The sequence below is a fragment of the Triturus cristatus genome, chromosome 11, assembly GCF_964204655.1.
Source record: "Triturus cristatus chromosome 11, aTriCri1.1, whole genome shotgun sequence".
Lineage (NCBI taxonomy): Eukaryota > Metazoa > Chordata > Amphibia > Caudata > Salamandridae > Triturus > Triturus cristatus.
The window spans coordinates 182,329,730-182,352,510 of NC_140594.1; the positions used below are offsets into that span (position 1 = coordinate 182,329,730).

Below are 22,781 nucleotides of genomic sequence, written 5' to 3' on the forward strand. Positions count from 1 at the left end.
ACTCCACTCAAGGGTTGTGAGGCAGGGTGCTGGAACCAGTGTGCGGGGGTTCTCGACGGTGTCCATGGGCAGCTCACAGTTGTGTGGGGTCGCCTTGAAGCGCTTCAAGGTCTTCTCTGCGCTGTTTAAGGAGCTCTCGGCTGGAGTCTCGTGCATATGCATGGACCTTTCGGATCAGATGTGCTGCTGCCTGTAACTGCACCACCTTTCCTTCTGTGCTGGGATCCCCTTGGCAAACGCGCGCGCTACCTCTCTTACTCTGTGGGTTTTAGTCGCCCTCCGGCTCCCAGTTTTGCACGACATCGTTCCTTTTTGTAGGCGGTGACCTGTCTTCGCTTTTGAAGGTTTATTAACTGATGCTAGAGTCTATCAATAAACACACGTTGCCTCCTATGAAGTTCACGGCTGCGCCTAGAGACCATCGTGTTAGTTTACGGAGAATTGCAGCTTTAGATATTGTGATCCAGACTCTTAAAAGTCGCAAGAAATGTCAAGTCTTTTCTGCTCACAAAAGTAGCTCTTACCGGTAGTCCAGACCTACTCTCTACGTTGTTGTTTAGCACGACATTGTCAGCTTATCTGTTTTTCAAGTACTCAAACTGTACAGTGCGATTGTGGACGGATCAGTGTGTTTGGTTGCAAGTCAGTTGTTGAATGTCCTACATTGGATTAGATGGATGAGTGTGATGCTGATGGCCTGGCGCGTGGTCTGATCTTGTGCCGAACCCCTGTTGGTAAGCGTGACCAAGCTGTTTACTGGCATTACATAACTGACGTGTACATTAAGCCAAACACGTTTTTTTTTATTACGTTTTTTTCCCTAGCTGCTCAGAAACGTATGTTTCTTAAACCGCAGTGTATCCCGGCTCACATGTGTTTTTTTTTTTTTAATAGCATAAATAACCCTGCTGGGGGTGTTGCCCATGAGATAATTGTCTTTCCTATGCGCCTGCGATGGGTAGATAACTCGGTCGGCTGTGAGAATCTCGTACCTTGTAAATAAATGCTATCTACAGCCTTCATTAATGCCCTTGTGGCAATATTTGCTTTTTTGCAGACCGTACTCGCTATTATAACTCCGAAGATTATTTTTTTAAATGACCTACACACCGCACTGAATTACTTTTAGCCTCCTGTGTGCATTTGTCTCAGTCTCCCTCATACTAGGGCCTCAAGGCTGTTTCCCTGATGCTGCTACTTGTCAGGCCTGCTGTTGGCTGGGTGCCTGGCCGCTGGCTTTGACTTCTGGAGTCATGAGGCCGATCCTGCCGCTAGCAATCCCCCTTGCTCTATATCTTCCTTTGTTGTTCAGTGTTAGAAGTTAACTAATTATTCGCACACGTTACTGGGCCAAAACGTAGTCCGTAGAAGCTGCAGGGGATTTCTGCGCATGGGGATCTGAGTTTCCGAGGACTGGATGGTATATTTAAGATATCCAGACTCAGTACAGAGTCTGCAGTATTGCCCGGTCTGGCGTGGTACATTCACAATTCCAAGTGCTACAGTTTTAGAAAAGAGCAAAGGTTGTTTCCTACCCTATTTTCTGCACGTGAAGTTCATGGATTTTATTTCACGTGGTATTGGCAGGTTGCATGTTTCTTGCTTCGTTCTTACTGCTTGAAACCATCCCAACCCCCGCCCCAGCTAGCCCATGATTCCAGAGGGATATGAAGTGCCTGGCCCTCTCCTCCTAACCCCAGGGCCTATATTTGTTTCGGAGCCTGGCAGTGTCCCTAGGCGCAGGGGCGTGCTACTTGATCCATTTAAACAGAGCTGAACATTGAGCCAAACGACAAGGCTCGCGGCAAAGCAGGCTGGCCAGGAAGGAAGAGGGTCTGCACCGTGACAAGGGCAATGTTGAGGAAAGTTGTTGGCAAAAGCTTCTTTCTGATCTGATGAAAGTTATGGTTCCTTGGAGCAAGAACAAGATGTACAGGAAAAAATTGGTTCAAGGGTGCAGAGGCATCTACCGGGTTAGAGCTTATGAGTTCGGTGGTTCTCTTGCAGTGACATGTATGCACTCGGGTTACTATTCCACTGCTCTTTACAGCAGTATTTGTGTTGAGCAGGACTTGGAAAGAAACATGCCTAATGGGCTGGAGGGTGGGTGTCCGCTGGTGGATTTGCATCCTGGGACATCCCATTACAATTTCATATTCGCTTAGCATAAAAGTGATGACTATGACTGGTCAGAGCGCCAAAGGAAGGGAGTCCAGCCTCGCGAGACTTGCTCAGTTCAAATCTTGGGTATTTTATTTTTTAAAGTTGAGTTGCAACGCTCCACCTTCCCTGATGATTCTGGGTGGTAGTCACGGTAAAGAAGTTGTTTGATCCTTAAAGCCTTGCACATCTCTTACACTATATGGTAGACACAGAATGAATGCTCCTGCCACTTCATATTCGAAGGAGGATCACAAACCTAGGAATGAAATCCCTAAATCGGTCATTTTGGAGGTTCCATTCGCTTATTCATGCCTATGGATTGGATGGAAGTGGGGGTGTCCATGGAGGTGGGTGAGTAACGGGAGTGATTTTAGTTCCATTGCAAATATTATGGGTATTACAGGTGGCTCAGGAGTGGCAATGTTGAGCAATAAAAGGGGAAAATGAAGCAAACTAGTGGGTACGTGTGGCATGAATCACACCATCTCTGCTGATATGGGAAATCCTGTGGTATAGTTGGATATGAGGAAATTCAGGGCAACCACCCTCCCAGTGCTGTTCCTCCACACCGTTGCTTGTATTGCACCATCTTGTAGTGCTTCACCATCTGTGATGCTACTATTCACTTGGCTCGCTTCTTTTGTGCTCCATCTGCCAGGTGTACTGCCGGAGCTACTCCATTTCCAGGTGCCACAACGGGTGCATGTAGTAACTAATGACGGGAAGACTTCGATTCATCAAGAGAAGTTAATTTCAGCTTAGCACATAGATAACGCGGTGTCTCTCTCTCTCTCTCTCTCTCTCTCTCTCTCTCTCTCTCTCTCTCTCTCTCTCTCTCTCGACAGCCAGCAGCAACTGCTGCGTCGCGAGGAGATTACCTTGACAACGGAATCTCCATTCACGAAATTTCCACAGAATGTAATGGCAGAGTAAAGCAACTATAGTCACAAAATACCCCCCTTCCTTCAACACTAGGAAGAGAGTAACTTGTACTATGTATAAGGATGGAACAAAGTAGGCAAAGGGATAACACAACAAAAGAACATTGCATAAGGCCACACTAGCGATAGCCCCTTCCCGTGTGCTCTTGGTCACTCCAACCTCATCCACTTTAAGAAGGTTATAAGAGTGCATAAAAACACATTACCGGTAACCCTTCATGAATACACACCAGTATTTTTTTTTTTAAAAAGGAGAAAAAAAACAATGATTAAAAACCGTCTTAGAAGACCCCCACATATAAATACACAACAGTAAAATACTTTTCCTAAATGTATAGCACCCCATATATAGAGTGCAGTTCTAACGCAAACCAAAGGATACTCTAATGCAAATCTCAATTGTAAAGCATCTCTATTGCCTCCAAGAGAAAGTGGCTTTAAGTAATATATTCTCAAACCCTCAGAAAAATCACAGAATAAAGTGAAGTGTTCTTTGGGCTGTCACCGTCACAAGGACAGGGCATAGTGGCCGATGGGTGCTTTTTTCATTTTAGGGAAAGCAACCTAGTGGTGGACAATACACAACTGTAGTATGGTTAATTCAAAGCGATGCTGGTCATCCAAATCGAGTAATGTTGACATCCCTCCAACAAATCATTTGATACAAAGGAATCTAAGGTATGTTTCTTACATTCTTCAAGCCTTCCAAGCTCCTTTCTGTAGTTCAGTAACCTACTCCTAATTATGGTCTTCTTCAAACAGTAGCAGTTTTTGGGGTTGCTCAGGATATATGAATCAAACGGCAGTTTACAAAAAAACACTTATATAAAACAGCCAAGGTATTTTCATTGCATGGTCGAGGGCTAGGCAGTAGGATATATTTGACTTGGTAAAATGTGTTTCTACTTTAAGCATATAGACAGCCAAAGCAGTAGGAGTTTTAAGGCTAATATGTCCTCTAAAAAATGAAACCCTGCCTCCTTGTGTACTATAAAGAATGACGCGGATCTAGGTGCACACAACAGACATTTAAGGAAGCGTGTCTCTTCCACCTGAAGGGGTTGACTGAGTGCGTAACCCCACAGTCCTCCCCCAAAAGTACCTGTTGTAAGACAGCCCTTGCTTTATTAATTTCCCTCATTATATGTGATTCATTAATGCAAATCCTTTACTGTTAGGAAGGGTTCTTTAAGGAAATGTAGCAAGCTATTAACTCAGCTTGCATGGTGGTTCAAATATGCACGTGTACACATATTTGCAAAATTGACAGTTGAGACCCAAGCCACAAAACCGTTGTGGCCGCCCGACTAGAGCTCGAAACCACGGCTGCGGCAGGCGGAGTGGTACATTTTGAAAAATATACAGTCAGGGCTCGAAAAATCGGAAAAATGGTACTAGTCCTGCAGGTCTAGTACCTTGAAAAATCTTCTCGACCTAACTGCAACCTACTTGACCTCTGTCTCTGAAAGCGGAGCAAATGTGACAAGGTAACAAGAGGACAAAAGTTAGTTTGTTTTCTTACTAATCATCATTTTTAGATAGAGCTATACGAAGAGGGATATTTGTCTGCCAGTCAAATCAGTCTCCAGATGAGGAGATGAGGCCAAGGGAACCAATAAGGATTTGGAGGGGTTCATCCTATGTCCGGAGACCTCGAAGCATTTCAGTAGATGAAGATGGTGGGGACCGTTATTTGTAGAGTCCGCGATATATAAAAGGATGTAGTCTGCATATAGAGCTATGCGGTCCTCCTGGCCAATGCTCCAACTTCACCCCCTGAAATGGGCGTCCACACGAACAAGCTGAGCCACATGCTCAATTGCATGCGCAAAGAGGAAGAGTGATGGGGGACAGCCCTGTCTAGTCTCTCGCCCAATGGTGAAGGGTGCACACTGGACCCCATTAATCTGGACCTGTGCAGTGGGATTGGAGTAGAGAGCACGAACAATACCACGAAATCAAGGTCCGATGCCAGGCAGTGTCCGCACTAGTTGAAGATCACTCCAGTACATCTTATCTCAAGCTTTTTCAAAGTCAATAAAAAGGAGGGCCAGATCATGTGGTAAACGATGGTGGTGAGCCAGGGCCACGTGAAGCTGACTGAGGCAGTGCCTCGTGATAAGGGTCGGCATGAAGCTGCATCGATCCAGGTGGATCAACGTAGGGAGGGCATGCTTGAGCCGAGTAGCCAGCATAGTAGCGAAAATTTTGACCTCTCCATAAAGGAGTGATATTGGATGGTAGTTATGTACATGAGGTGGAAAGAGGTTGTGTCTTTGGGATTACCACTATAGTGGCCGAGTCCAGTTCTGGAGAAAAGACGCCTGTGTGGCACACCTCCTTATAAAAGGATAGGAAGTGGGGAGATAGTTTCTCACAGAACGTGGTATAATATTCAGTAGGGAAGCCATCTGGTCCATGAGGTTTCTCCTGTGCCAAACCAGAGAAGGCCTCTCCAACCTCCTCCGCTGTAAAGGGTTCATCAAGCATTCGAGTTTCAGCCGAAGACCAGCGAGTGAGAGGGACTGCATCAAGGAAGTGATCAGGAAAAACCATGTCTCTCCCAGTGGGAGCAGCAGCCATCGCTTATAATAACAGGCGAAAGCTTGCACAATCTCAGGAAGAGTATGATATGGGCAACCACTTGTCAATTTCAGGTATAGTTCAATTTATCTGCTGGCAGAAGGCCAAGCAGTATAGCAAGTTCCTGATTTTGTCTCCCCATGCCGTAAATCCGGGCGGTTGTGGCCTGCCAAAGTTATTTGTCAGCTTCGAGGGAGTGATAACCGATTTCTTTGTGGAGGAGGCCCAGTTGTCAGGCGATGTTCTCCTGGGGATCAGGTGCTAGGTGCCTTTTCCAAGTTAAGGGCATGGGTTTCAAACTGAGTGATGTGGGAGAAGCGAGTGCGCTCCTGAGCCCTAATACGCCCGCTAGCAAAGCCCAGCATATCTGCCTTGCTGGCAACCCAAAAGCTGCCAGCCCTCGCCACTGACCCCACATTATTCCAAAAGAAAGCTTGGAGTTCAGCACTAAGGGCTTGAACAAAGGCTTTATCCTGTAGATACCGGGAATTAAGATGTCACATGCAGCGCTGCCAGATTTGGTAGGTTCGAGATGCAGGAGGCGTGGGGAGTGATCTGATATTGCACAAGGTAGTATTTGAATTTGTGCGAGTGCTTGACAGTCGATGGCGGATAAAAAAAAATAGTCTATTCGTGATTTGAGTATGATGGGCAACTGAAGTATAGGTAAATTGCAAAACCTCGGGTGCTACACCCTCCAAGCGTCAGAGGCAAAGAGTGATGGTCCAATCTGTGAGGTGACGTGCTCTGGCGGTCTAGAGTTGGAGAGGGTCCCGGTGGTATCCATCTCTGGGTCAAACAATGCATTGAAGTCGCCTCCTAGCAATGTAGGACCCTGTGGAAATTCAAAAGGAGTTTAGAAAGCTCCTGGAGGCAGACATTCAGGACTGCAGATAGTGCATAGACTCATACTAAGGTGATCACCTGGGCCTCTAAGTTTCGCGACAGAGCACGGAAGCAGCTTTTGGCTCACGTGTAACATAGAAAACAATAGGTGTAAAGGAATGTCGCAGCAAGATAGCAACTCCTCGGGACCCATGGGTCTACCCCGCATGGAAGACCCTGCCATACCCTTTACGCACTAGGAAGGGGCAGCGATTTCTCCATAAGATGAGCTTCTTGAAGCAGGTGAACCTCAGGGAGGTGATGGTGAGAACCACAGTGCAACAATCTAGGAACCCATCAACATTCCAAGACAGTTCTCGGAAGTGCACTATTATGGGGGTCGGGTGTAATCCTGTACCTTGGGCAACATAGGGAAGGGGCCCGTCACCTTATACCTCTGCAGAGCAACAGCAACAACGTAAAGCATGAGATTGTCACAAGTGAAAATGTTACGGGTATTTAACAGACAATTTTTGCAACTCTATTTTCCTTATTATTTCTTCTTATGTTATATATTTATTTATTGTCACAACCGACATGTTTTATCAAACTGAAATCAGTTCGCTGCGCTCAACCAGCAATTCAATTAATGTTTTTTAGACTTTTTTTTTTCATAAAGTTTTATTGGCATTTATGAGCATTAGCATTACATTTGCGTGCATGAGCATTATTTACTTTCAGTTACCATTTATCGACAATTTGCTGCCGCACACGATCCGTTCTAATATAATGCATAAAGTGTCTCAATAAACTAACTCCCCTACCCCCCTCCCTATCCCTCTTCTCCCCAATTCAGTCCGTGTCAGGTACGTGCACAATACAAAATCATTCTGTTCGCTGGAATTATAAGCATGGTCTTGGCAGCTTTCATCTCTTATTCCCTGTTTTGGGACTCTTCCCCTCCCATGGCCTCCTGAGATGTAGGTGTTAGGTTTGCCAGTTTTCAGACATATTGCTAGTACATAAGCATATGCCTGGAGGGTAGACTGACAGAAAATAAACCCATATACATTTAGCTACATTTGTCAGTGCAATTTAGATTTGATTAAACTAATAACACTTTAGTGAAAACTTTGTGTTTTTTTTTTTTTTTTTTTTTTTTTTTTTTTTTTTTTTAAATTATAAAGCAATCACTGGAATACACAGCTATACGCCTACAACCCTGGGGCTGGCAGCTCAGCAATATTATTCATACTACACAGCTTCATAGCCCACATCCCGGAGGCTGAGCAGCATCACATTATGGAATTATGTCTTTCAACATCATGTCATACGCGTGTGCTGCGCAACAGCGATTAAACAACCTTGCTCCTACCCTACAACGAACAAAGATGCCAACACTACCTACCACTATCAGGACTTCTACCACTGGTAAAATTGTTGTTTTGTAACAGAAAATGGAGCAAATATACCGCTACTGAGCTGCGCCTGTTTCCACCCACTGAACTACCCAGATGTCATCTAATTACCCACCCTAGTCATCTATTCCATATGTTTGTCTAGGCACAACCCCCCTGTCTCATAGTCCGAGTATGTCTTGGGGCTTAACTAAGCAGTACCCACTACTAGACTGGGATGTTAGAACCAACAGCTGGCTATGTCGTCGCCTTCACTGTAGAACCCTCTCCTTTGCTATTCAAATATGTAGTGTATAACCCCCAGAAATTCTTCGGTCTGTTACTAGGAGGAAGCAGCTCACTGAAGTTTTCCGATTGTGTGTAACAAAGTACATTGTGCAACCATTGCAACACTGTGGCCAGGGGACCCCTCAGCCAACACATTGCTACTCTGCGTTTTGCCATCAGTAAACCCATGTCTACTAATCGGCGGATTGCCTTCGGCAATGCTTTGGAATGACCCAGCAGTACCACAGCCGGATCGGGCGGGATCTCTAGGTCCACTATTTTGCTCAGCTCGAAAAATATATTTTCCCAGTACCGGGCAATTCCACGGTAGGTGCATGAAATCCGCATGCGGGGAATGACATCTGTCACATGACGACTCTTCTCTAAGCCTGTATCTATGCAGTCTCTCCGGCGTATAGTACACTCTAATGAAAATGTTTTGTGAGGCCTGCATGTTTAAAAAAGAACACACCTTAGAGGTCTTGATTGAGTGTTGAACAGCAGTTCTCTGCTTCACTACACCCACTTGTATACAATCCTCCCCACATATTACAACAGAATTTGAACTTTTGATCAGGTGGCTAACGGAAATGTGTTACAGTTCATTATTGGGCCTGGTTATTAGTAAGATTTTGCAATCTGGCAAAGTGAAAATATGAATTGCGATAAAGAATAGATTTTGTGGATTCTGGAGTACTGACTTAAGTTTACAGTGCTCCAAAGATGCAGATTAAATGAGGCATGCCTTTACAGCTGCTTTTCACCTTTTACTTCTACCTCGAAGTAGGAACACTGAGATCAATTCAACCTGCCACGTCTCGTAGTACAGTTACGATGTTACTCTAGTGCGCCAAGTGAACAATTTGCAAATGCTTGTGTATTTGTGAGAGAATACTCTGCCTAGCCCAGTTCCCATTCTTACTCTGGCAGCTGACAGTCCCTTAGTCTTCACTGGTGCATTTTGTTGAGGGGTGTTCACTGTGACACTAATGAACTCCACCGTAGATCACTTTGAATAAGCACACCTACCACATCAGTGAGGAGGTACACTTACAACTTTTTTCTGCTTCCAAAATCCATCTTGGATATGTATGGTGTACTGTAATTAAGTAGTCTCATATTAAAGGAGCAATATTAAATCCAAGATTTATTCCTGGTCACACTTCAACCTATTTTTGTTTACATTTATTGGATTATTCTATAGTGCTTGTTCGACCTCCTAGAGCGTGTCTGTTCACCTTTGAATGCGAAACATCTGTACAAAAGTAGGTTTAGAAGAAGTGACGTATCTGGCATATTTTCACAAAGTAGCATGGAAGGACAATTTTGGAACATCAAGGCAAAGCAAGATCAATAGGCAAAACATAATTATATAGCATGCCAAGAATGATCAAAAACACAGCAGCACAGGGCATTACAAAATCCGAGAAGTAGTTACTCCGAGCTAATGTGGGTCTTGTGATCGAACTAGCTGGACTTCAGGAGGGATTTCCTTGGGTTGGTTTTGAATTTTGCAAAGGCATAACTCAGTAAGGAGGGAGAACCCAATTTTACGTGCTTTGCTGGAGAAAATCTGCTTCATCATGAATGGTGTGTGTGTTTTTTTTTTTTTTTTTTTTTTGAAACCGTTTATTACAAATCTCAAGAATATACAATTATGGGCCCACAACCTTCCGGCCGGCCGCTAGAAATGGCAGAAACATATGGCATACGTTCATAAAACCCTTGGCATTCCAAGGGAGCATAAGCAGGAGTCATCAACATCATGGGCCACAGCCATAATACGTCACAGTGCGGTTTCATTTTATACAAACAACAAACAACACCCACAAGGCTACTCTGCGGTCGAAAATAGCAGCACGTGCTCCCCAATGGGGAACCCCAACTATTAGAGGAGTCCAAAGAGGGGAAGGGAAACAGAGCGAGGACTGGGGGAACCCTGTGCCCGGGGCTAGGGGAAGGGGTCAGCTAAGGGGACGGGGCTGGTGAGGCAGCAGGCAGCAATGGTGGCGCGCAAATACTCCCACGGTAGGCGTTCCAAGGGCCCCACACTTTCACCCATGTCGCAGGCTTACCCCTCGCCACACACACCACCTTTTCTCGAAACATGCACCAGTCCATGTGCTCTTTCCAGGCCGACACCGTCGGGGGGGTTCTGGGATCCCCACAGTTGCGCAATGTCACGCTTAGCAATCATATATCCCAGAGTCACCCACCACGTTTGCGGAGCCGAGTAGTCAGTTGGTTCCCACACATTCAACAGGCATCTCCTCGCTTCCGGCAGCAGCGCAACACGCGTAACCACTCGCAGGACCTCGTGCACACCGCGCCAGAGTCGCTCCACCTTCGGGCACTCCCATAAAATATGCAGGAAGGTCGCTACGGCACCACAACCACGCTTACACAAACCATCCACAGTGTAGCCCATGCGCTGAAGCCTTGGCCCCGTCATGTAGACCCGGTGGAGTATTTTGAGCTGGACGAAGCGAAGGCGAGCCGGTATAGCCACCTCCTTCGGAGAGGCCACCGCGGAGATCCAGTCCTCATCGTCCAATTCCAGACCGTCGGCAACCCAAGCCTCGCGAAGGCCAGTCAGCAAGCCCGATCGATCATTAATCAGTTTTTTTTATAAATAAGGGAGATCGTACTATCTGGGACGTGGCCATCTAGCACTCTATCCTCCAGGGGGGAAGACTCCGGGATGGAGGCGACGTCTGGGAAGACGGAGCCCAGTGCATGACGGATCTGCAGGTATCGAAAGTATTCACTACCCTGCAACTGAAACTCCGTCTGCAGCATCTCGAATGTTTTAAATCCTCCCCTCGACCAGAGATCCCCCACTTTGCTGATGCCTATCATGTCCCATTTCGCGAAGCCCTTCGAGGTCCAGAGAGAGCCCAACTTCTCAGACGCATACAGCGGTGACGCCCGGGTCAAACGGTCCTTCCACCCCATAGCTGCATTAGCCGCATGCCATACTCTGACCATGACACGCGTAGGTCCCGTCAAGCGAGCGTCGGGCGCGCCAGAGTAGAGCGCTCGATTGTAGTCGCCACCGGGCAGTAGCATCTTGTCCATCTCAAACGCCGGGTTCAAGGCGGGCCCATAGAGGCCATGGTTAATTGCAGCTAGCTGGGAGGCCCAGTAATACCGTTTAATGTCCGGGAGGGCAATCCCCCCGTCATACCATGGGAGCGTCAACTTCGCCAGGGCAATGCGCGGCCTCCCGTCCCAGAACAGGCAGCGCTGTAAACTCTCCACCTCACGGAAGTAGCGCGCCGGGACCGGGTCCATAGTGTTCTGGAGAGCATATAAGAAACGTGGCAACGACATCATCTTAAACAACGCCGCTCGGCCGAGCGGCGAAAGCGGCAGGCGCCGCCAGCGCACGACGTCCTCCTTCAAGCGCTGGAGAGGGGGAAGCGGGTTCCGCTCGTAGCGAGCCTCTGGGTCCAGAGTAATATAGACACCCAGGTATCGGAACCCCTGAGAGGCAATCTGAATCGGACAACCCCGCGGAAGGACAGGAGCCTCCCCAGAGAGCACATACACGCAGGATTTAGCCCAGTTGATGACAAGGCCTGAGTTACGGCCGAATGAACGTAAAACATCAACCAGGACTATGAGTGACTTACGTGGGGAGGCTAGGTACAAAAGGATGTTGTCAGCGTATAGGGACACACGGTCCTCATATTCGGGGGTCCAACTGAGTCCACGGATGGAGGGGTGCCACCGCAGCCACTCCGCCAGGGGCTCCAAGGCCAGCGCGAACAGGAGCGGCGACAAGGGGCAGCCCTGTCGCGTGCCCCGGCCCAGCTCGAATGGGGCCGAAACTCTTCCATTCACCACCACCTGCGCCAATGGGCCCGAATACAACAATTTGACCCAACTGATGAAGCCCGGGCCGAATCCAAACTTCGCCAGCATCGCCCAAATGTATGGCCACTCAAGCGTGTCAAACGCCATCGTGGCGTCTAAGGACGCCAAAATGGCCGGCTCCCGCACGAATGGGACACGTGCGAGCACCCCGTGCAAGCGCCGCAGATTGAGGGCTGTATTGCGATGGGGGATAAAGCCGGACTGGTCTTGGTGAACCAGGTCGCCCACCACGCCGACCAGCCGATTGGCCAGCACCTTGGCGAGAATTTTGGGCTCCGCATTCAAAAGCGAGATAGGCCGATAGGATGTGACCCGGTCCCGAGGCCTCCCCTCCTTGTGGATCACCACGATAGTAGCCAGACGCTGGTCCGGCGGGAGGGAGCCCAGCGAGTGGGCCGCCAGGAACATCGCGCGGAGGTGGGGCGCCAATACATCTGGTCGCAACTTATATAACTCGATAGGGATGCCATTTGGGCCCATGGCCTTGCCAGAGGCAACCGAACGTATGGCAAGGGCAATTTCGTCGGATGTAGGAGCGGCATCCAGCGACACCCTGTCCACCTCCGAGAGGGAGGGCAGCGCGATATCCCTAAGCAGGGAATGGGAGTCTTCCTCCGAGCAAGGAGAGACTGAAGAATACACCTCGCGGAAATAATCCGCGAAACAGGAGACAATTTCTTCTGGCTCGGTGACACTCACACCATCCGTCCTCTCAATCAGCGGGACCACACGATTCACTCTCTCCTTTTTATCCAACCACGCTATCAGTTTGCCCGCCTTATCACCCACATCATACAGTCGCCCCTGCTGCTCCCTACTGAGGCCCCTGGCCGCCTCCGTAACGAGGGCCCTGTAGGCCGCCTGCTTAAGTTGTAGGACATGCAGTGCAGCATCCGTCACTCCGCACTCTAAATCACCCTCCAAGTCAGCAATTTCGGCCTCCACCCGGGTAACCTCCTCCCGCTCGCGCCTCCGGGCATGGGAAATGAGGGACAGGGCCTCCCCTCTGAGAACTGTCTTGAAGGCTTCCCACAAGGAGATAGCCGAAGGGACGGACCCCACATTCTCATCAAAGTATCGCTGCAGGGATTTAATCACAGCAGCGCGAATGGTGGGGTCGCGCAGGTACCAGGCATTGATGGGAACTACCCTGCCCTCACCCCTCGGAAGGACATCAAAATGGAACAGGAGCGGGGAGTGATCTGAAATACCTCGCGCCAGATGGCGCACCTCCCCCACACTCCCAGCATAGGCCGCCGGGACAAGGACATGATCAAGCCGTGAAAGGCTACCATGTGCCCCCGAGTGGAAAGTGTACTGCTGCTGCGTGGGATGTTTTAGGCGCCAGCAGTCCACCAATCCCAGTGTGTCCAAGAGGCCAGATAGCCACGCCTGGGCCCGGGGGAGGTCCCTAGGGGGGTGACGATCCAGAGTCCCGGAAACCACCGCATGGAAGTCCCCCCCCCCCACCACTAGGAGTCCCCCCGGAAGGCCCAGGAGGAGGCGCCCCAGGTCTGCAAAAGTGGTCGCCTGCAACCCCGGTGGGACGTATACCGATACAAAAACCACCACTTTGCCTTCCATTCTCCCCACTAAAACAGCATAGCGCCCCCTATCATCATGGCGCACCTCATCAATTTCCAACGGGAGCGAGTTCTTCACCATAATGCCCACACCCCGTGAGCCCGACGTGAAGCCCGAATGGGCCACCAAACGATAGCCACGCCGATTCATGGCACAAAAAGAGTTTCCAATAAGGTGTGTCTCCTGCAGGAAGACTACATCGGGTGAGATTCGTTTCAAATACTGCAGGACCACACCTCGCTTGATCCTATCCCCCAGTCCATTAACGTTCCAAGACAACAAAGTCAACTCCCTACCCCCCATAACACACAGGAGCCATCAATCGTCCCCCGGAGAGCACCTTAAAAACAATACAGAAAAGGGTTTGCCTTGTGGTAAAAACGAACAACAACACCCCACCCCAACTTCCCAACCCCCCCCCCCCCCCCCCAACAGAACTCCCCCCTCCCTGCACCCCTGCATGAGCCCAAACAGCCCCCCCAAAGTGCAGTGTGCCTGTCGCCCCATAGAAGGTGAAACTAACTAAACCCCCAGAGGAGGAGGGAGAACCCCCAAATGAATGGTTTTTTTTAATCTTCTATGATTTAGATGTGGGTTAGTTAGGCCTCTCAGATTTCTGGTCTCATTGGAGTCACCTAGGACCCATATGAGGGGAGGGTTTATTTCATATTGGCTCCAGCCAAAGTATGTTCACAGTTTGAAAGAGTTCTTGCAAATAATTCTTTAGTGCAGTGCTCATTACATTTTGAGCATACAAGTCTCCTTACTGTGGTACCACCGACTGCTTATTACTGTTGATCGGTGGAGTCTTAAGCACTATTATGGGCTTGAAGTAGAGGCTGTTAAAGATGTTGTGTGCCCAACTGACACTTAAATGAAAATGGTTGAATTGATGGAATGAAGTCTCGCCTCTTCCAAATAGAAACTACACAGAACATGTGGAAAGAAGATCTGTGACTGTATGATTGTAAGGTGGAGGTCAACTGATAGGCTCGGGTCCTCTACCCCACCCCTTTTTTTTTTTTTTCTGCACTCTTAAGTAACAATAAGGCGTTTTGTAGCACTTTGCAAAACCTCCAACTGTCAATAGTTGAATGAAGAAGTAAAAGAAATGTGTGAGAGAAAGAATAATGGCGAGGGATTAGATGAAGCTCAGCAAGTTGAAGTAGAGTTTGGTAGTCTAGCCACACTCCCAGATGCAGAAGGTAAAACACCAAGAGATGGAGTTGGTCCAAATAAGTGGAGCTATGAAGAGTGAAAATAGAAACCGCTCACTGAAGGAAAGCTTAACATGCTACCACAAAGCTTGGAAGCAGATCTCTCAACAGCATTGGGTATTAGGAACAGACTCCTGGCCGGTACCAGGGACAAGCAGAACTCACCAAATCTGTTTCCTGGTTACTTCAACACTAGTCTGCTGAGTTGCCCCAATATGTCTACTAGGAAGTGACTGTCACTGGAAAGGGAATAGATGTGATCAGAGTAGGACCAAGAGCTAGGAGGCAGAGTTAGCATCACAGAAAGATGGTCATGATTGTATAGGAGTGACTGTAGTCTCCTCAAATTACCTTTGATTTTAAAACGTGTTTTCATAAAGACTGAAATAGGGCAAGATTAGTTTTAAACAAAGTTCTACTACGACTCTCTCAGAACTGTTTCAAAAAAGAAACCAAATTCCCAACATAGTCTTATGTGAGGATTGGACTTCAAGGAACAGTGGAGGATTTGAGCACCTAACAGAAAATATACCGGTTCAGACCAAGGAAGGTGCGCTCAGATGTGCCATTATTTGAAACCAGGGTTTTCAAATCCAATTTTGGATGGGTTGTTTTTCTCTGTCCCACCAAGCCAAATTAGCAAGCATTGGTAATTTTATTAGTTTCGCCTATGTAATGAATAAAGAGCTGTTTTCATCAATCATCGTCTGGGAGAAGGAAAGAGCTCCCTGACAGATAACACCGGAGGAGAGAGGATGTGGTGCAGTGGCCAGAGCTGCTGAGTCTAGAGTTGGGAATCCCCGTTCGAGTCTCAGTGGCGCCGCGCAACATCCTGTGATTCTATGCAAATCACTTAATCTCTCCAGGTGGTTAATTGTTATATAAGTATGCTGCAATAGTAAAAGGCAAAATTTTATGAAAATATAGTTCCACTAAAGCGAATGTTAACAGTGTTTCGGGGGCAGTGTTGAACAGTAAAAAATGTATTCGGTTTAGTTAGCCTCTACTCCTCTTCCATTTTGTCTACCAGTCCCCATTTTTGTGTTTCTTCGGGGACTTTCCTAAAGTCAGAAGTTACATGTTCACTGGAAAGCTGGTTGTACTGATACTTGCGTACAACCAGTCCTGTCCTGCCGAAGGGCCAAAGTGCACAGATGTCTAATCGGTTAGCCCACCAATGCCTGTAACCTCCGTTGCTGATCTACAAAGATGACGTGGGTAGGGGTTTATCAGGATTCAAGAGTTCAGTATGTGCGCATTATGTAAAAATGCCGAAAGGGGTTGTTTAAGCATTATGTGACAATGACCAAGGGGTTTTAGTGCTTGTCTTACTGTACCAAAAATTTATAAAAGATAGGTTTGAAACCATGCTTATCAGTTTCCTCTCAGGCACTCGTAGTGTCTGTATGATCGACTCCTCTCATGAGATGTAATAAACTTGTTTTTTGTTCCACTCCAGTGTCGAGCCCCATTTTGTGAACCCATAGGCAAAGGGTGGCCCTGCACCATTGAGTCAGATAAGATATCTCACTTCTACAGTGGGAAACTGAGCAGGGAAGCAAACTAGAAACAAGCATTGTTAAATGCAGGAAAATATGCTTCAGCCAATTGAAATGGAAGAACGGAAGTGTTACACACAGGAACGAATGATAAGCCAGTAAAGAGAGGAGGCAGGATGTCCCTTTTGTTCATATTAAAAACAATAGATTTCTCCAACACCGCGCAAGCGCTGTGCAGGCGAAACCTAAAAATGAGGTAATACGGAGACTGTGACTGCGCCAAATGCTGACCACTGATATCTTCACTGATTTGCAGGTCACAAGTTAAATCAGAGTACAGCCAACTCAGCATTCCATCCTTTCGAATTCTGTAATTTCAGTGCCATCAGGGGGTGCCGTGACCCTCCTCGAGGTGGAGCTCTTGATGGGCTCTTCTATCTGCAGCTCCGCAGACAAACGCTCATAAATAGCGTGAAACTGACTAAGTGAAAGGAGAGATTGATTAGTGCATGAGTGAAAGTGTGGTTGGGTAGAATAATGGTTTGAATGAGTGAAAGGATAGATGCAAGGATGGATGAGTGAAATAATCGATGTATAAGTGAAAGGTTGGATGGATGGATGAAAGGGTGGTTGGATGAGTAAAAGAATAGATAAGTAAAAGAATAGATGGATGAATGAAAAGGGAGGGTGGCTATATGAAAGAGTGGATGAATGAGTGAAAGGGGGGATGGATGATGTAGTAAAAGGATGGATAGTGGAGTGAAAGGGTGAATAGATGTATGAGGATGGATGGATGTATGAGGATGGATGGATGAGTGCTGGGGCGTTGTGAACCGCCAACTTTAGCAGCTACAGTGGGGGTGGAGTTTTTGATGGGTGTCCTCTGTCCGCAGTTTGGCAGACAAAGGTGTGAGCGGATGGATGGATGGATGATGTGAGTGAAAGGATGGATGATGGGGTGAGTGAAAGGATGGATGATGGATAGATGAATGAGTGAAAGGATGGATGCAAGAATGGGTTTGTGAAAGGGAGGGTGGATGGATGAGTGAGAAGATGGATGGCTGAGTGAAAGAATGGGTAGATGAGTGAAAAGATGGATGGATAGATGAATGAGTGAAAGAATGGATGTATCCCTGAACAAATGGATGTATCCGTGAAAAGCTGGATGGATGAAAGGGTGGATGAGTTGGGGGGGGTGGATGGAGGATGAGCAAAAGGGTGGATGAGTGAGTGAAAGAATGAATGGTTGAGTTAAAAGATGGGAAAATGAATGAGAGGACAGACGGATGGATGGAGTGAATAGATGGATGAAAGCATGTAAAAATGAAATGGTGAATATGAGCGGGTATGTGGGTGTGTGGATGGATGGATGAATGGATGGTAGTGCCAAGCGAGGTTTCTGGGAAGGGTTGTGATGACTTGCTTCCTTTGCTTGGTGCCATAAGAGCTTTAGTTCAAAGTGCGGGGTATTTAACATTTCTGGCTACTCCCTTCAGACCAATGTGGCTGCGATCTTAGATCTCCTCAGGACACGCTTCATTTGGTTTTACTGTGTAAATTCTTCTCAGTGCCAAGAAAACGATTCCTCCAGCCCTTATCAAGACCTTGAAGTTTAGACAGGCAAAAATGGTGCTTTTGCATCTACAGCTGCTACCAAACCGCCATACCTTCTTTGTTGCGATCAGTTTTTTGCAGGCGGCCTACAGATCTAGCTTACCAAGAATAGATTGAACCCTATCGCTTTGTATTTATGAGGTTCTTATTGGCGAGATGGGGTGCATAACCTTGGATTTGTGGGGTATTTAGTGTCTTGCTCTGTTTTAACCTGCTGTGTGCTTTATCGGTTTGTATTTTTATGATTACTGTATTGTATCTTTTTAAGAATGTGTTAACATCCGAATAAAGAGAGAATTATTATTGTTACTCCCTTGAGTTCCACTATATTATAGGCCTAGAAATGGAGTGGGGTCATTAGTGGTACGTTTTACAGAGACTGATGCCAGAGAATACTTGATTTCAAGGATATTATGCCAGAGAATAATCCCCGATTTACTTAAAGCTTCCTAGCCCTTTAAATACTATTTGCCTGCCAGCAGTTCTTAGGCTTGCCTAAGGTGCCAAGGCACCAGCTTTCTCACTGCCAGTGTACTGCCTGCTCTGAAGCATTGCACACAGAGGACCATCAGTCTCTTGATATGGGTAGAGTAGCACTCGTAAGAGTGGGCTGTGTTCTGGCGACTCTTCAGTGGCAGTTGTTTGGGTGAGAATCCACTGCTTTCTGTATTCTTTCGGTTTCTCCAACTTGATTTGCCCCTCTAACCCCTGCTGGCTGAGTTTGCTGGAACTCCAGAGCAAAAAATCGCGTGCTAACCTTGCCTCTGCAAAGGCTGCCAAACCACTTCCAGATGGAAGGTCCGGGGTGGAGCGGCTAACCAGACCTTTGCTCTAATTTCCCTCCTGCCACACCCAGGAGCGACCTTGTGAAGCATACTTGGGTGATACCAGGATTAGACCTTACATGATAAAGCATTTATCCAAAGACCCAGAGGGTTGGCTGCCAGAGGCTCCTGAAACGTTTTGCAGATGGCATCTCCATGCTTGCTTGGGTACTGCCTCTATTGAGGTCTCCAACTCTAAATAACCGAACTAGAAGCCAGGGAATAATAATATACCTGTTGTCCTAATCCAAGTAATAATGGGGATCAAACGAGTACTAGTGACCAAAGGAAGATTGAGCCAAGCAAATGAATGTGCAACTACATCTGCAATCACCTAAAAGGGCAGGCTGTTTCCATTCAGAAGAGGTTGAAGTTCATGTTTCTTTGCTTGGAGTTGTTTACCTTTTTTTCTTATCTTCGTTCTGGCAGTGAGGGTTGCTTAGTTTGTCATATTTTTATGAGGCTTTTTTTGCGTGAGGTGTGTTTATTGTAATGTTTTGCGTTGTTTTTTTAATTTAACTTACTAGAATAATTGCAAGCAAAATTGTGCTGAGGCAAAGTGGCCTAAAGATAAATGGGAATGTTTGTGAACGAGCGTGTTACACCTCGGACCCTCTTGCGCTTTAGCCATGGTAATGTGACTATTCGGGTCCATACCCACCTTTGTAAGACAAAAGTCCATCTGCAAATCTGTCATTGGCAATGACAGACAATCTCCCTCTAAACTGGTTACAGAAAAACCTAATTGTGGAACAGTGATGCGATGTGGTCCTCCCTTGCAAGTTCTTCTTCACTGTTGGTGGTGTAAGATGGGATCGGACCAAAAGTGTGGCAGCCACCCGACTTCCAGTTTCTTAGGTTGCGAAGGAGACTTGGTCCTGAGTCAGCATATTGGTGGGAGCATAATGCCCACTGCCAATCTACAGTGGAGGGGGAGAGTATTTTCTTGTTACAGCTGGAAGCTGGGCTAAGGACATGTTCATAAAATAACCTGTTCAACGACACATGTTGGTATTTTTTTGCTCACCAGCCAGTGAGTGCTATGCAATAGAAATGTATGGGGTTGTGAGAAAAATAATGCCCAACACTGGCATTAGGTAGTGAAGTGAGAAACTTAGTTGAATATGCCGACTGCCTTGCTAAAATATTTTTTAACGTGTGTGTGTGTGTGTGTGTAAGATTTTGGGTGAATTGGCCATTATTGTCCTGTACCACGTTATTTCCACAATGACTAGGATTTCTCTTTGCAGCTTTTTATAAACAATGAATGGCACGATGCAGTCAGCAAGAAGACCTTCCCCACAATCAACCCAACCACTGGAGAGGTCATCTGTCAGGTTGCAGAGGGGGATAAAGTAAGTAGACACATAAGTGAATTTGAAAACAGAAGAGGATAGTCTGTGATGAGCCATGGCATCTCTTGATGGGGCAGCTTCCTAGAAAGGCCTGTACTGATTCTATCCCCATCCTGGCATACTTTCAAACGCATCAGCATGTTAGATATTTCTTCCAACTAGTTTATGAAAGGTCACTTGGAGTAATTCTGTGCATAGTTTGTTTTTCCATTTTTGTCCTCGCCTTTTGTCTTTTTACTTCAAATTCATTTTATTGGTATGTTTGAGTGATAGAAAAGCTAAGTCATCTTAAACACATTTTAAATATGTACATTTCATACTTTGGAGGCTTGTCCTATTACAGAATAGTCATTGGCGACCGGTAACTGAGGTAACCAGGAATAAAATGACATTTAAAAAATCCTTCCTGGATTTCCTTCACAGACCCAACTTCACTTTTAGAATTCAAGAGTGAGCAAGGGCAATTGAAGGTAGTGGCAGATATCTACTTTATCAAAGTCTGTACACTTTGTCAAGGGCTCTCATAATCTATCCTAAGTTACCTAAAGCTAGTTGGCGCTGTCCTCGGCTGTCTCCTTCGTAAGAGTGGGAACCTCGATGTTGAATGGCTAGGGAGAACAGTTAGAGCATTAGTGTCTTCTCATGCCCCTGCCTGGTACTTCTTCTTTGGTTCATTTGGGTTCAACTAAGAGCTGCAAGGTTCTAACATGTGATGGGTTGAAGCATGTGTATTCCGACCTCAAAAAATCTGATTAGAGGGTGCCACTGTGCTCTAAATCTATTGTAGGAGTGCCTGAGATTATATGCGATCTGCTTCGTTACTAAACATGCCATAGTCTGTTGAACCATGAGGCTATGGGAGGTGGTCTTTCTTTTCCCAGAAGAATGCGATGAGCTGCCTAGTGGCTCCCACCATGCGTTTAGCCAAGGCCCAGTCTTCGGACATCATGCCTTCTAATTGTTTTCGCCGAACTCCATCAATATGGTTTTAGGCTTGTCTGGTGAATGAGATCCTAGAATGTATTTAATGTATCCCAGCACTTCTTTCTAGAATATGTGTAGGCCCGGTGCCTCTCTCACTCAATGGTCCTATTAAAAGCAGAAGAGGCCCTTTCATCTCCCTTTTAGCTAGGGTCTGTCTTCAGACACCTGGAGAAGAACTGGAGGAACACCAAGACAACCGAAAACTACTCCACCTAGAAGGACGCCATGACGAACTACCACAACCAAGTCAGAACCACCAAGAGGAACTTCATCCACAACAAAATCTTCGCCAACTCCAAAGAACTCTTCAGTGTCATTGAGGAATTCACCAACCCACGCAGCAAAGCCACAGACATCACCCCATCCCAAGACCTCTGCGAAAAACTGGGAACATACTTCCACCTAGAGATCAAAACAAGACACCACAGACACCCCTCCCCCCCCCCCCCCCCCACCCCCGAGACACCAGCCAACCCACCATCTCCAACTGGACACCGATCACAACCATGAAAGGCATCCACTCTGGGAGGGGGGGGCACCCCCCGCACATCTAACACAGAGCCGCAGACCCCATCGCACCCAAACTAGAACGCACCATCAACACCACCTTCAAGACAAGCACCTTTCCAGACAACTGGAAGGGCTCCAGAAAGCCACAGCAGACCCTACCGACCTCAAGAACTACAGGCCCATCTCGTGGCTCCCCTTTGCAGCTAAAGTAGCAGAGAAAATAGTCCACAGGGAACTGACACGCTTCATCGAAGAGAACGCCGTCTTGGACTCGTCCCAATCTGGATTCCGAAGCAACCACATCACCGAGACCGCCCTACTCGCCGCCACAGACGACATCCGGACCCTCCTGGACCAAGGCCACTCTGCAGCCCTCATCCTATGTCGTATAAAAATAGGGTGAACCCAATATTTCCTTGGAGGCTTGGGCAAATCAAATTGTAATACAAAGATTGACGCTAGCTTTCCGACAACGCCTTACCTTGAATACTATGGACAATTTGGTATTGGATGAATAACCATCTTCCCCATAAATTGACTCCCTTGACCTGGACGGCTTTGCATATTATTGCTATTAATTTGGCCTAAACTTGATCTATTGATCAGTGCCAGCCTCGCCATCTATAAAAGCGGCACTGATTTAATCTCCACGATTAGGAGTAATCGTGTTGAGCTTGAGTATAAAAAGGGTCCTTCCTTATTTACAATATATTTTGTCCTGAAGATGGTCTGATGGACTGACGCCCTTTAAAGACCGAAACGTCGACTCCGCCATCTAATTCCGAAACCACTATTGTAGACAAGTGATTATTATTCTCATTAGGAGTTGTCATTTTTGATACCATTGGAATAGATGTTATCTTCATGAATTGTAGGATTAATTTTGTCTGTGCCTCTTTCATGATTTATTGCTGAATGATTGTTCATTTGTATCCCTCTTTTTAACTTGATTTATTTACATAAAAAATTTAGTATTTTCATCAAAAGATATTCCTGTGTTTTTGTTCCTTTTATGTCCATTAGTTGTTGTTGTCAGATGACAATTGGGTGTATGATCTAATTAGACTCACTCGCTAAATAATTTCAGAACAACTAACTATTAATTTTTCTGAAATAAA

General features: G+C 46.7%; 1 protein-coding gene across 1 annotated transcript in view; it reads left to right on the top strand.

Moving 5' to 3' along the window:
* Nucleotides 1-22,781, top strand: part of ALDH2 (aldehyde dehydrogenase 2 family member) — a 125,048-nt gene that overhangs the window by 371 nt on the left and 101,896 nt on the right. Inside the window, exon 2 of the mRNA XM_085634478.1 lies at nucleotides 20,065-20,169. Coding sequence (XP_085490604.1) covers nucleotides 20,065-20,169 — 105 coding nt within the window. The remainder of the gene's footprint in view (nucleotides 1-20,064; nucleotides 20,170-22,781) is intronic.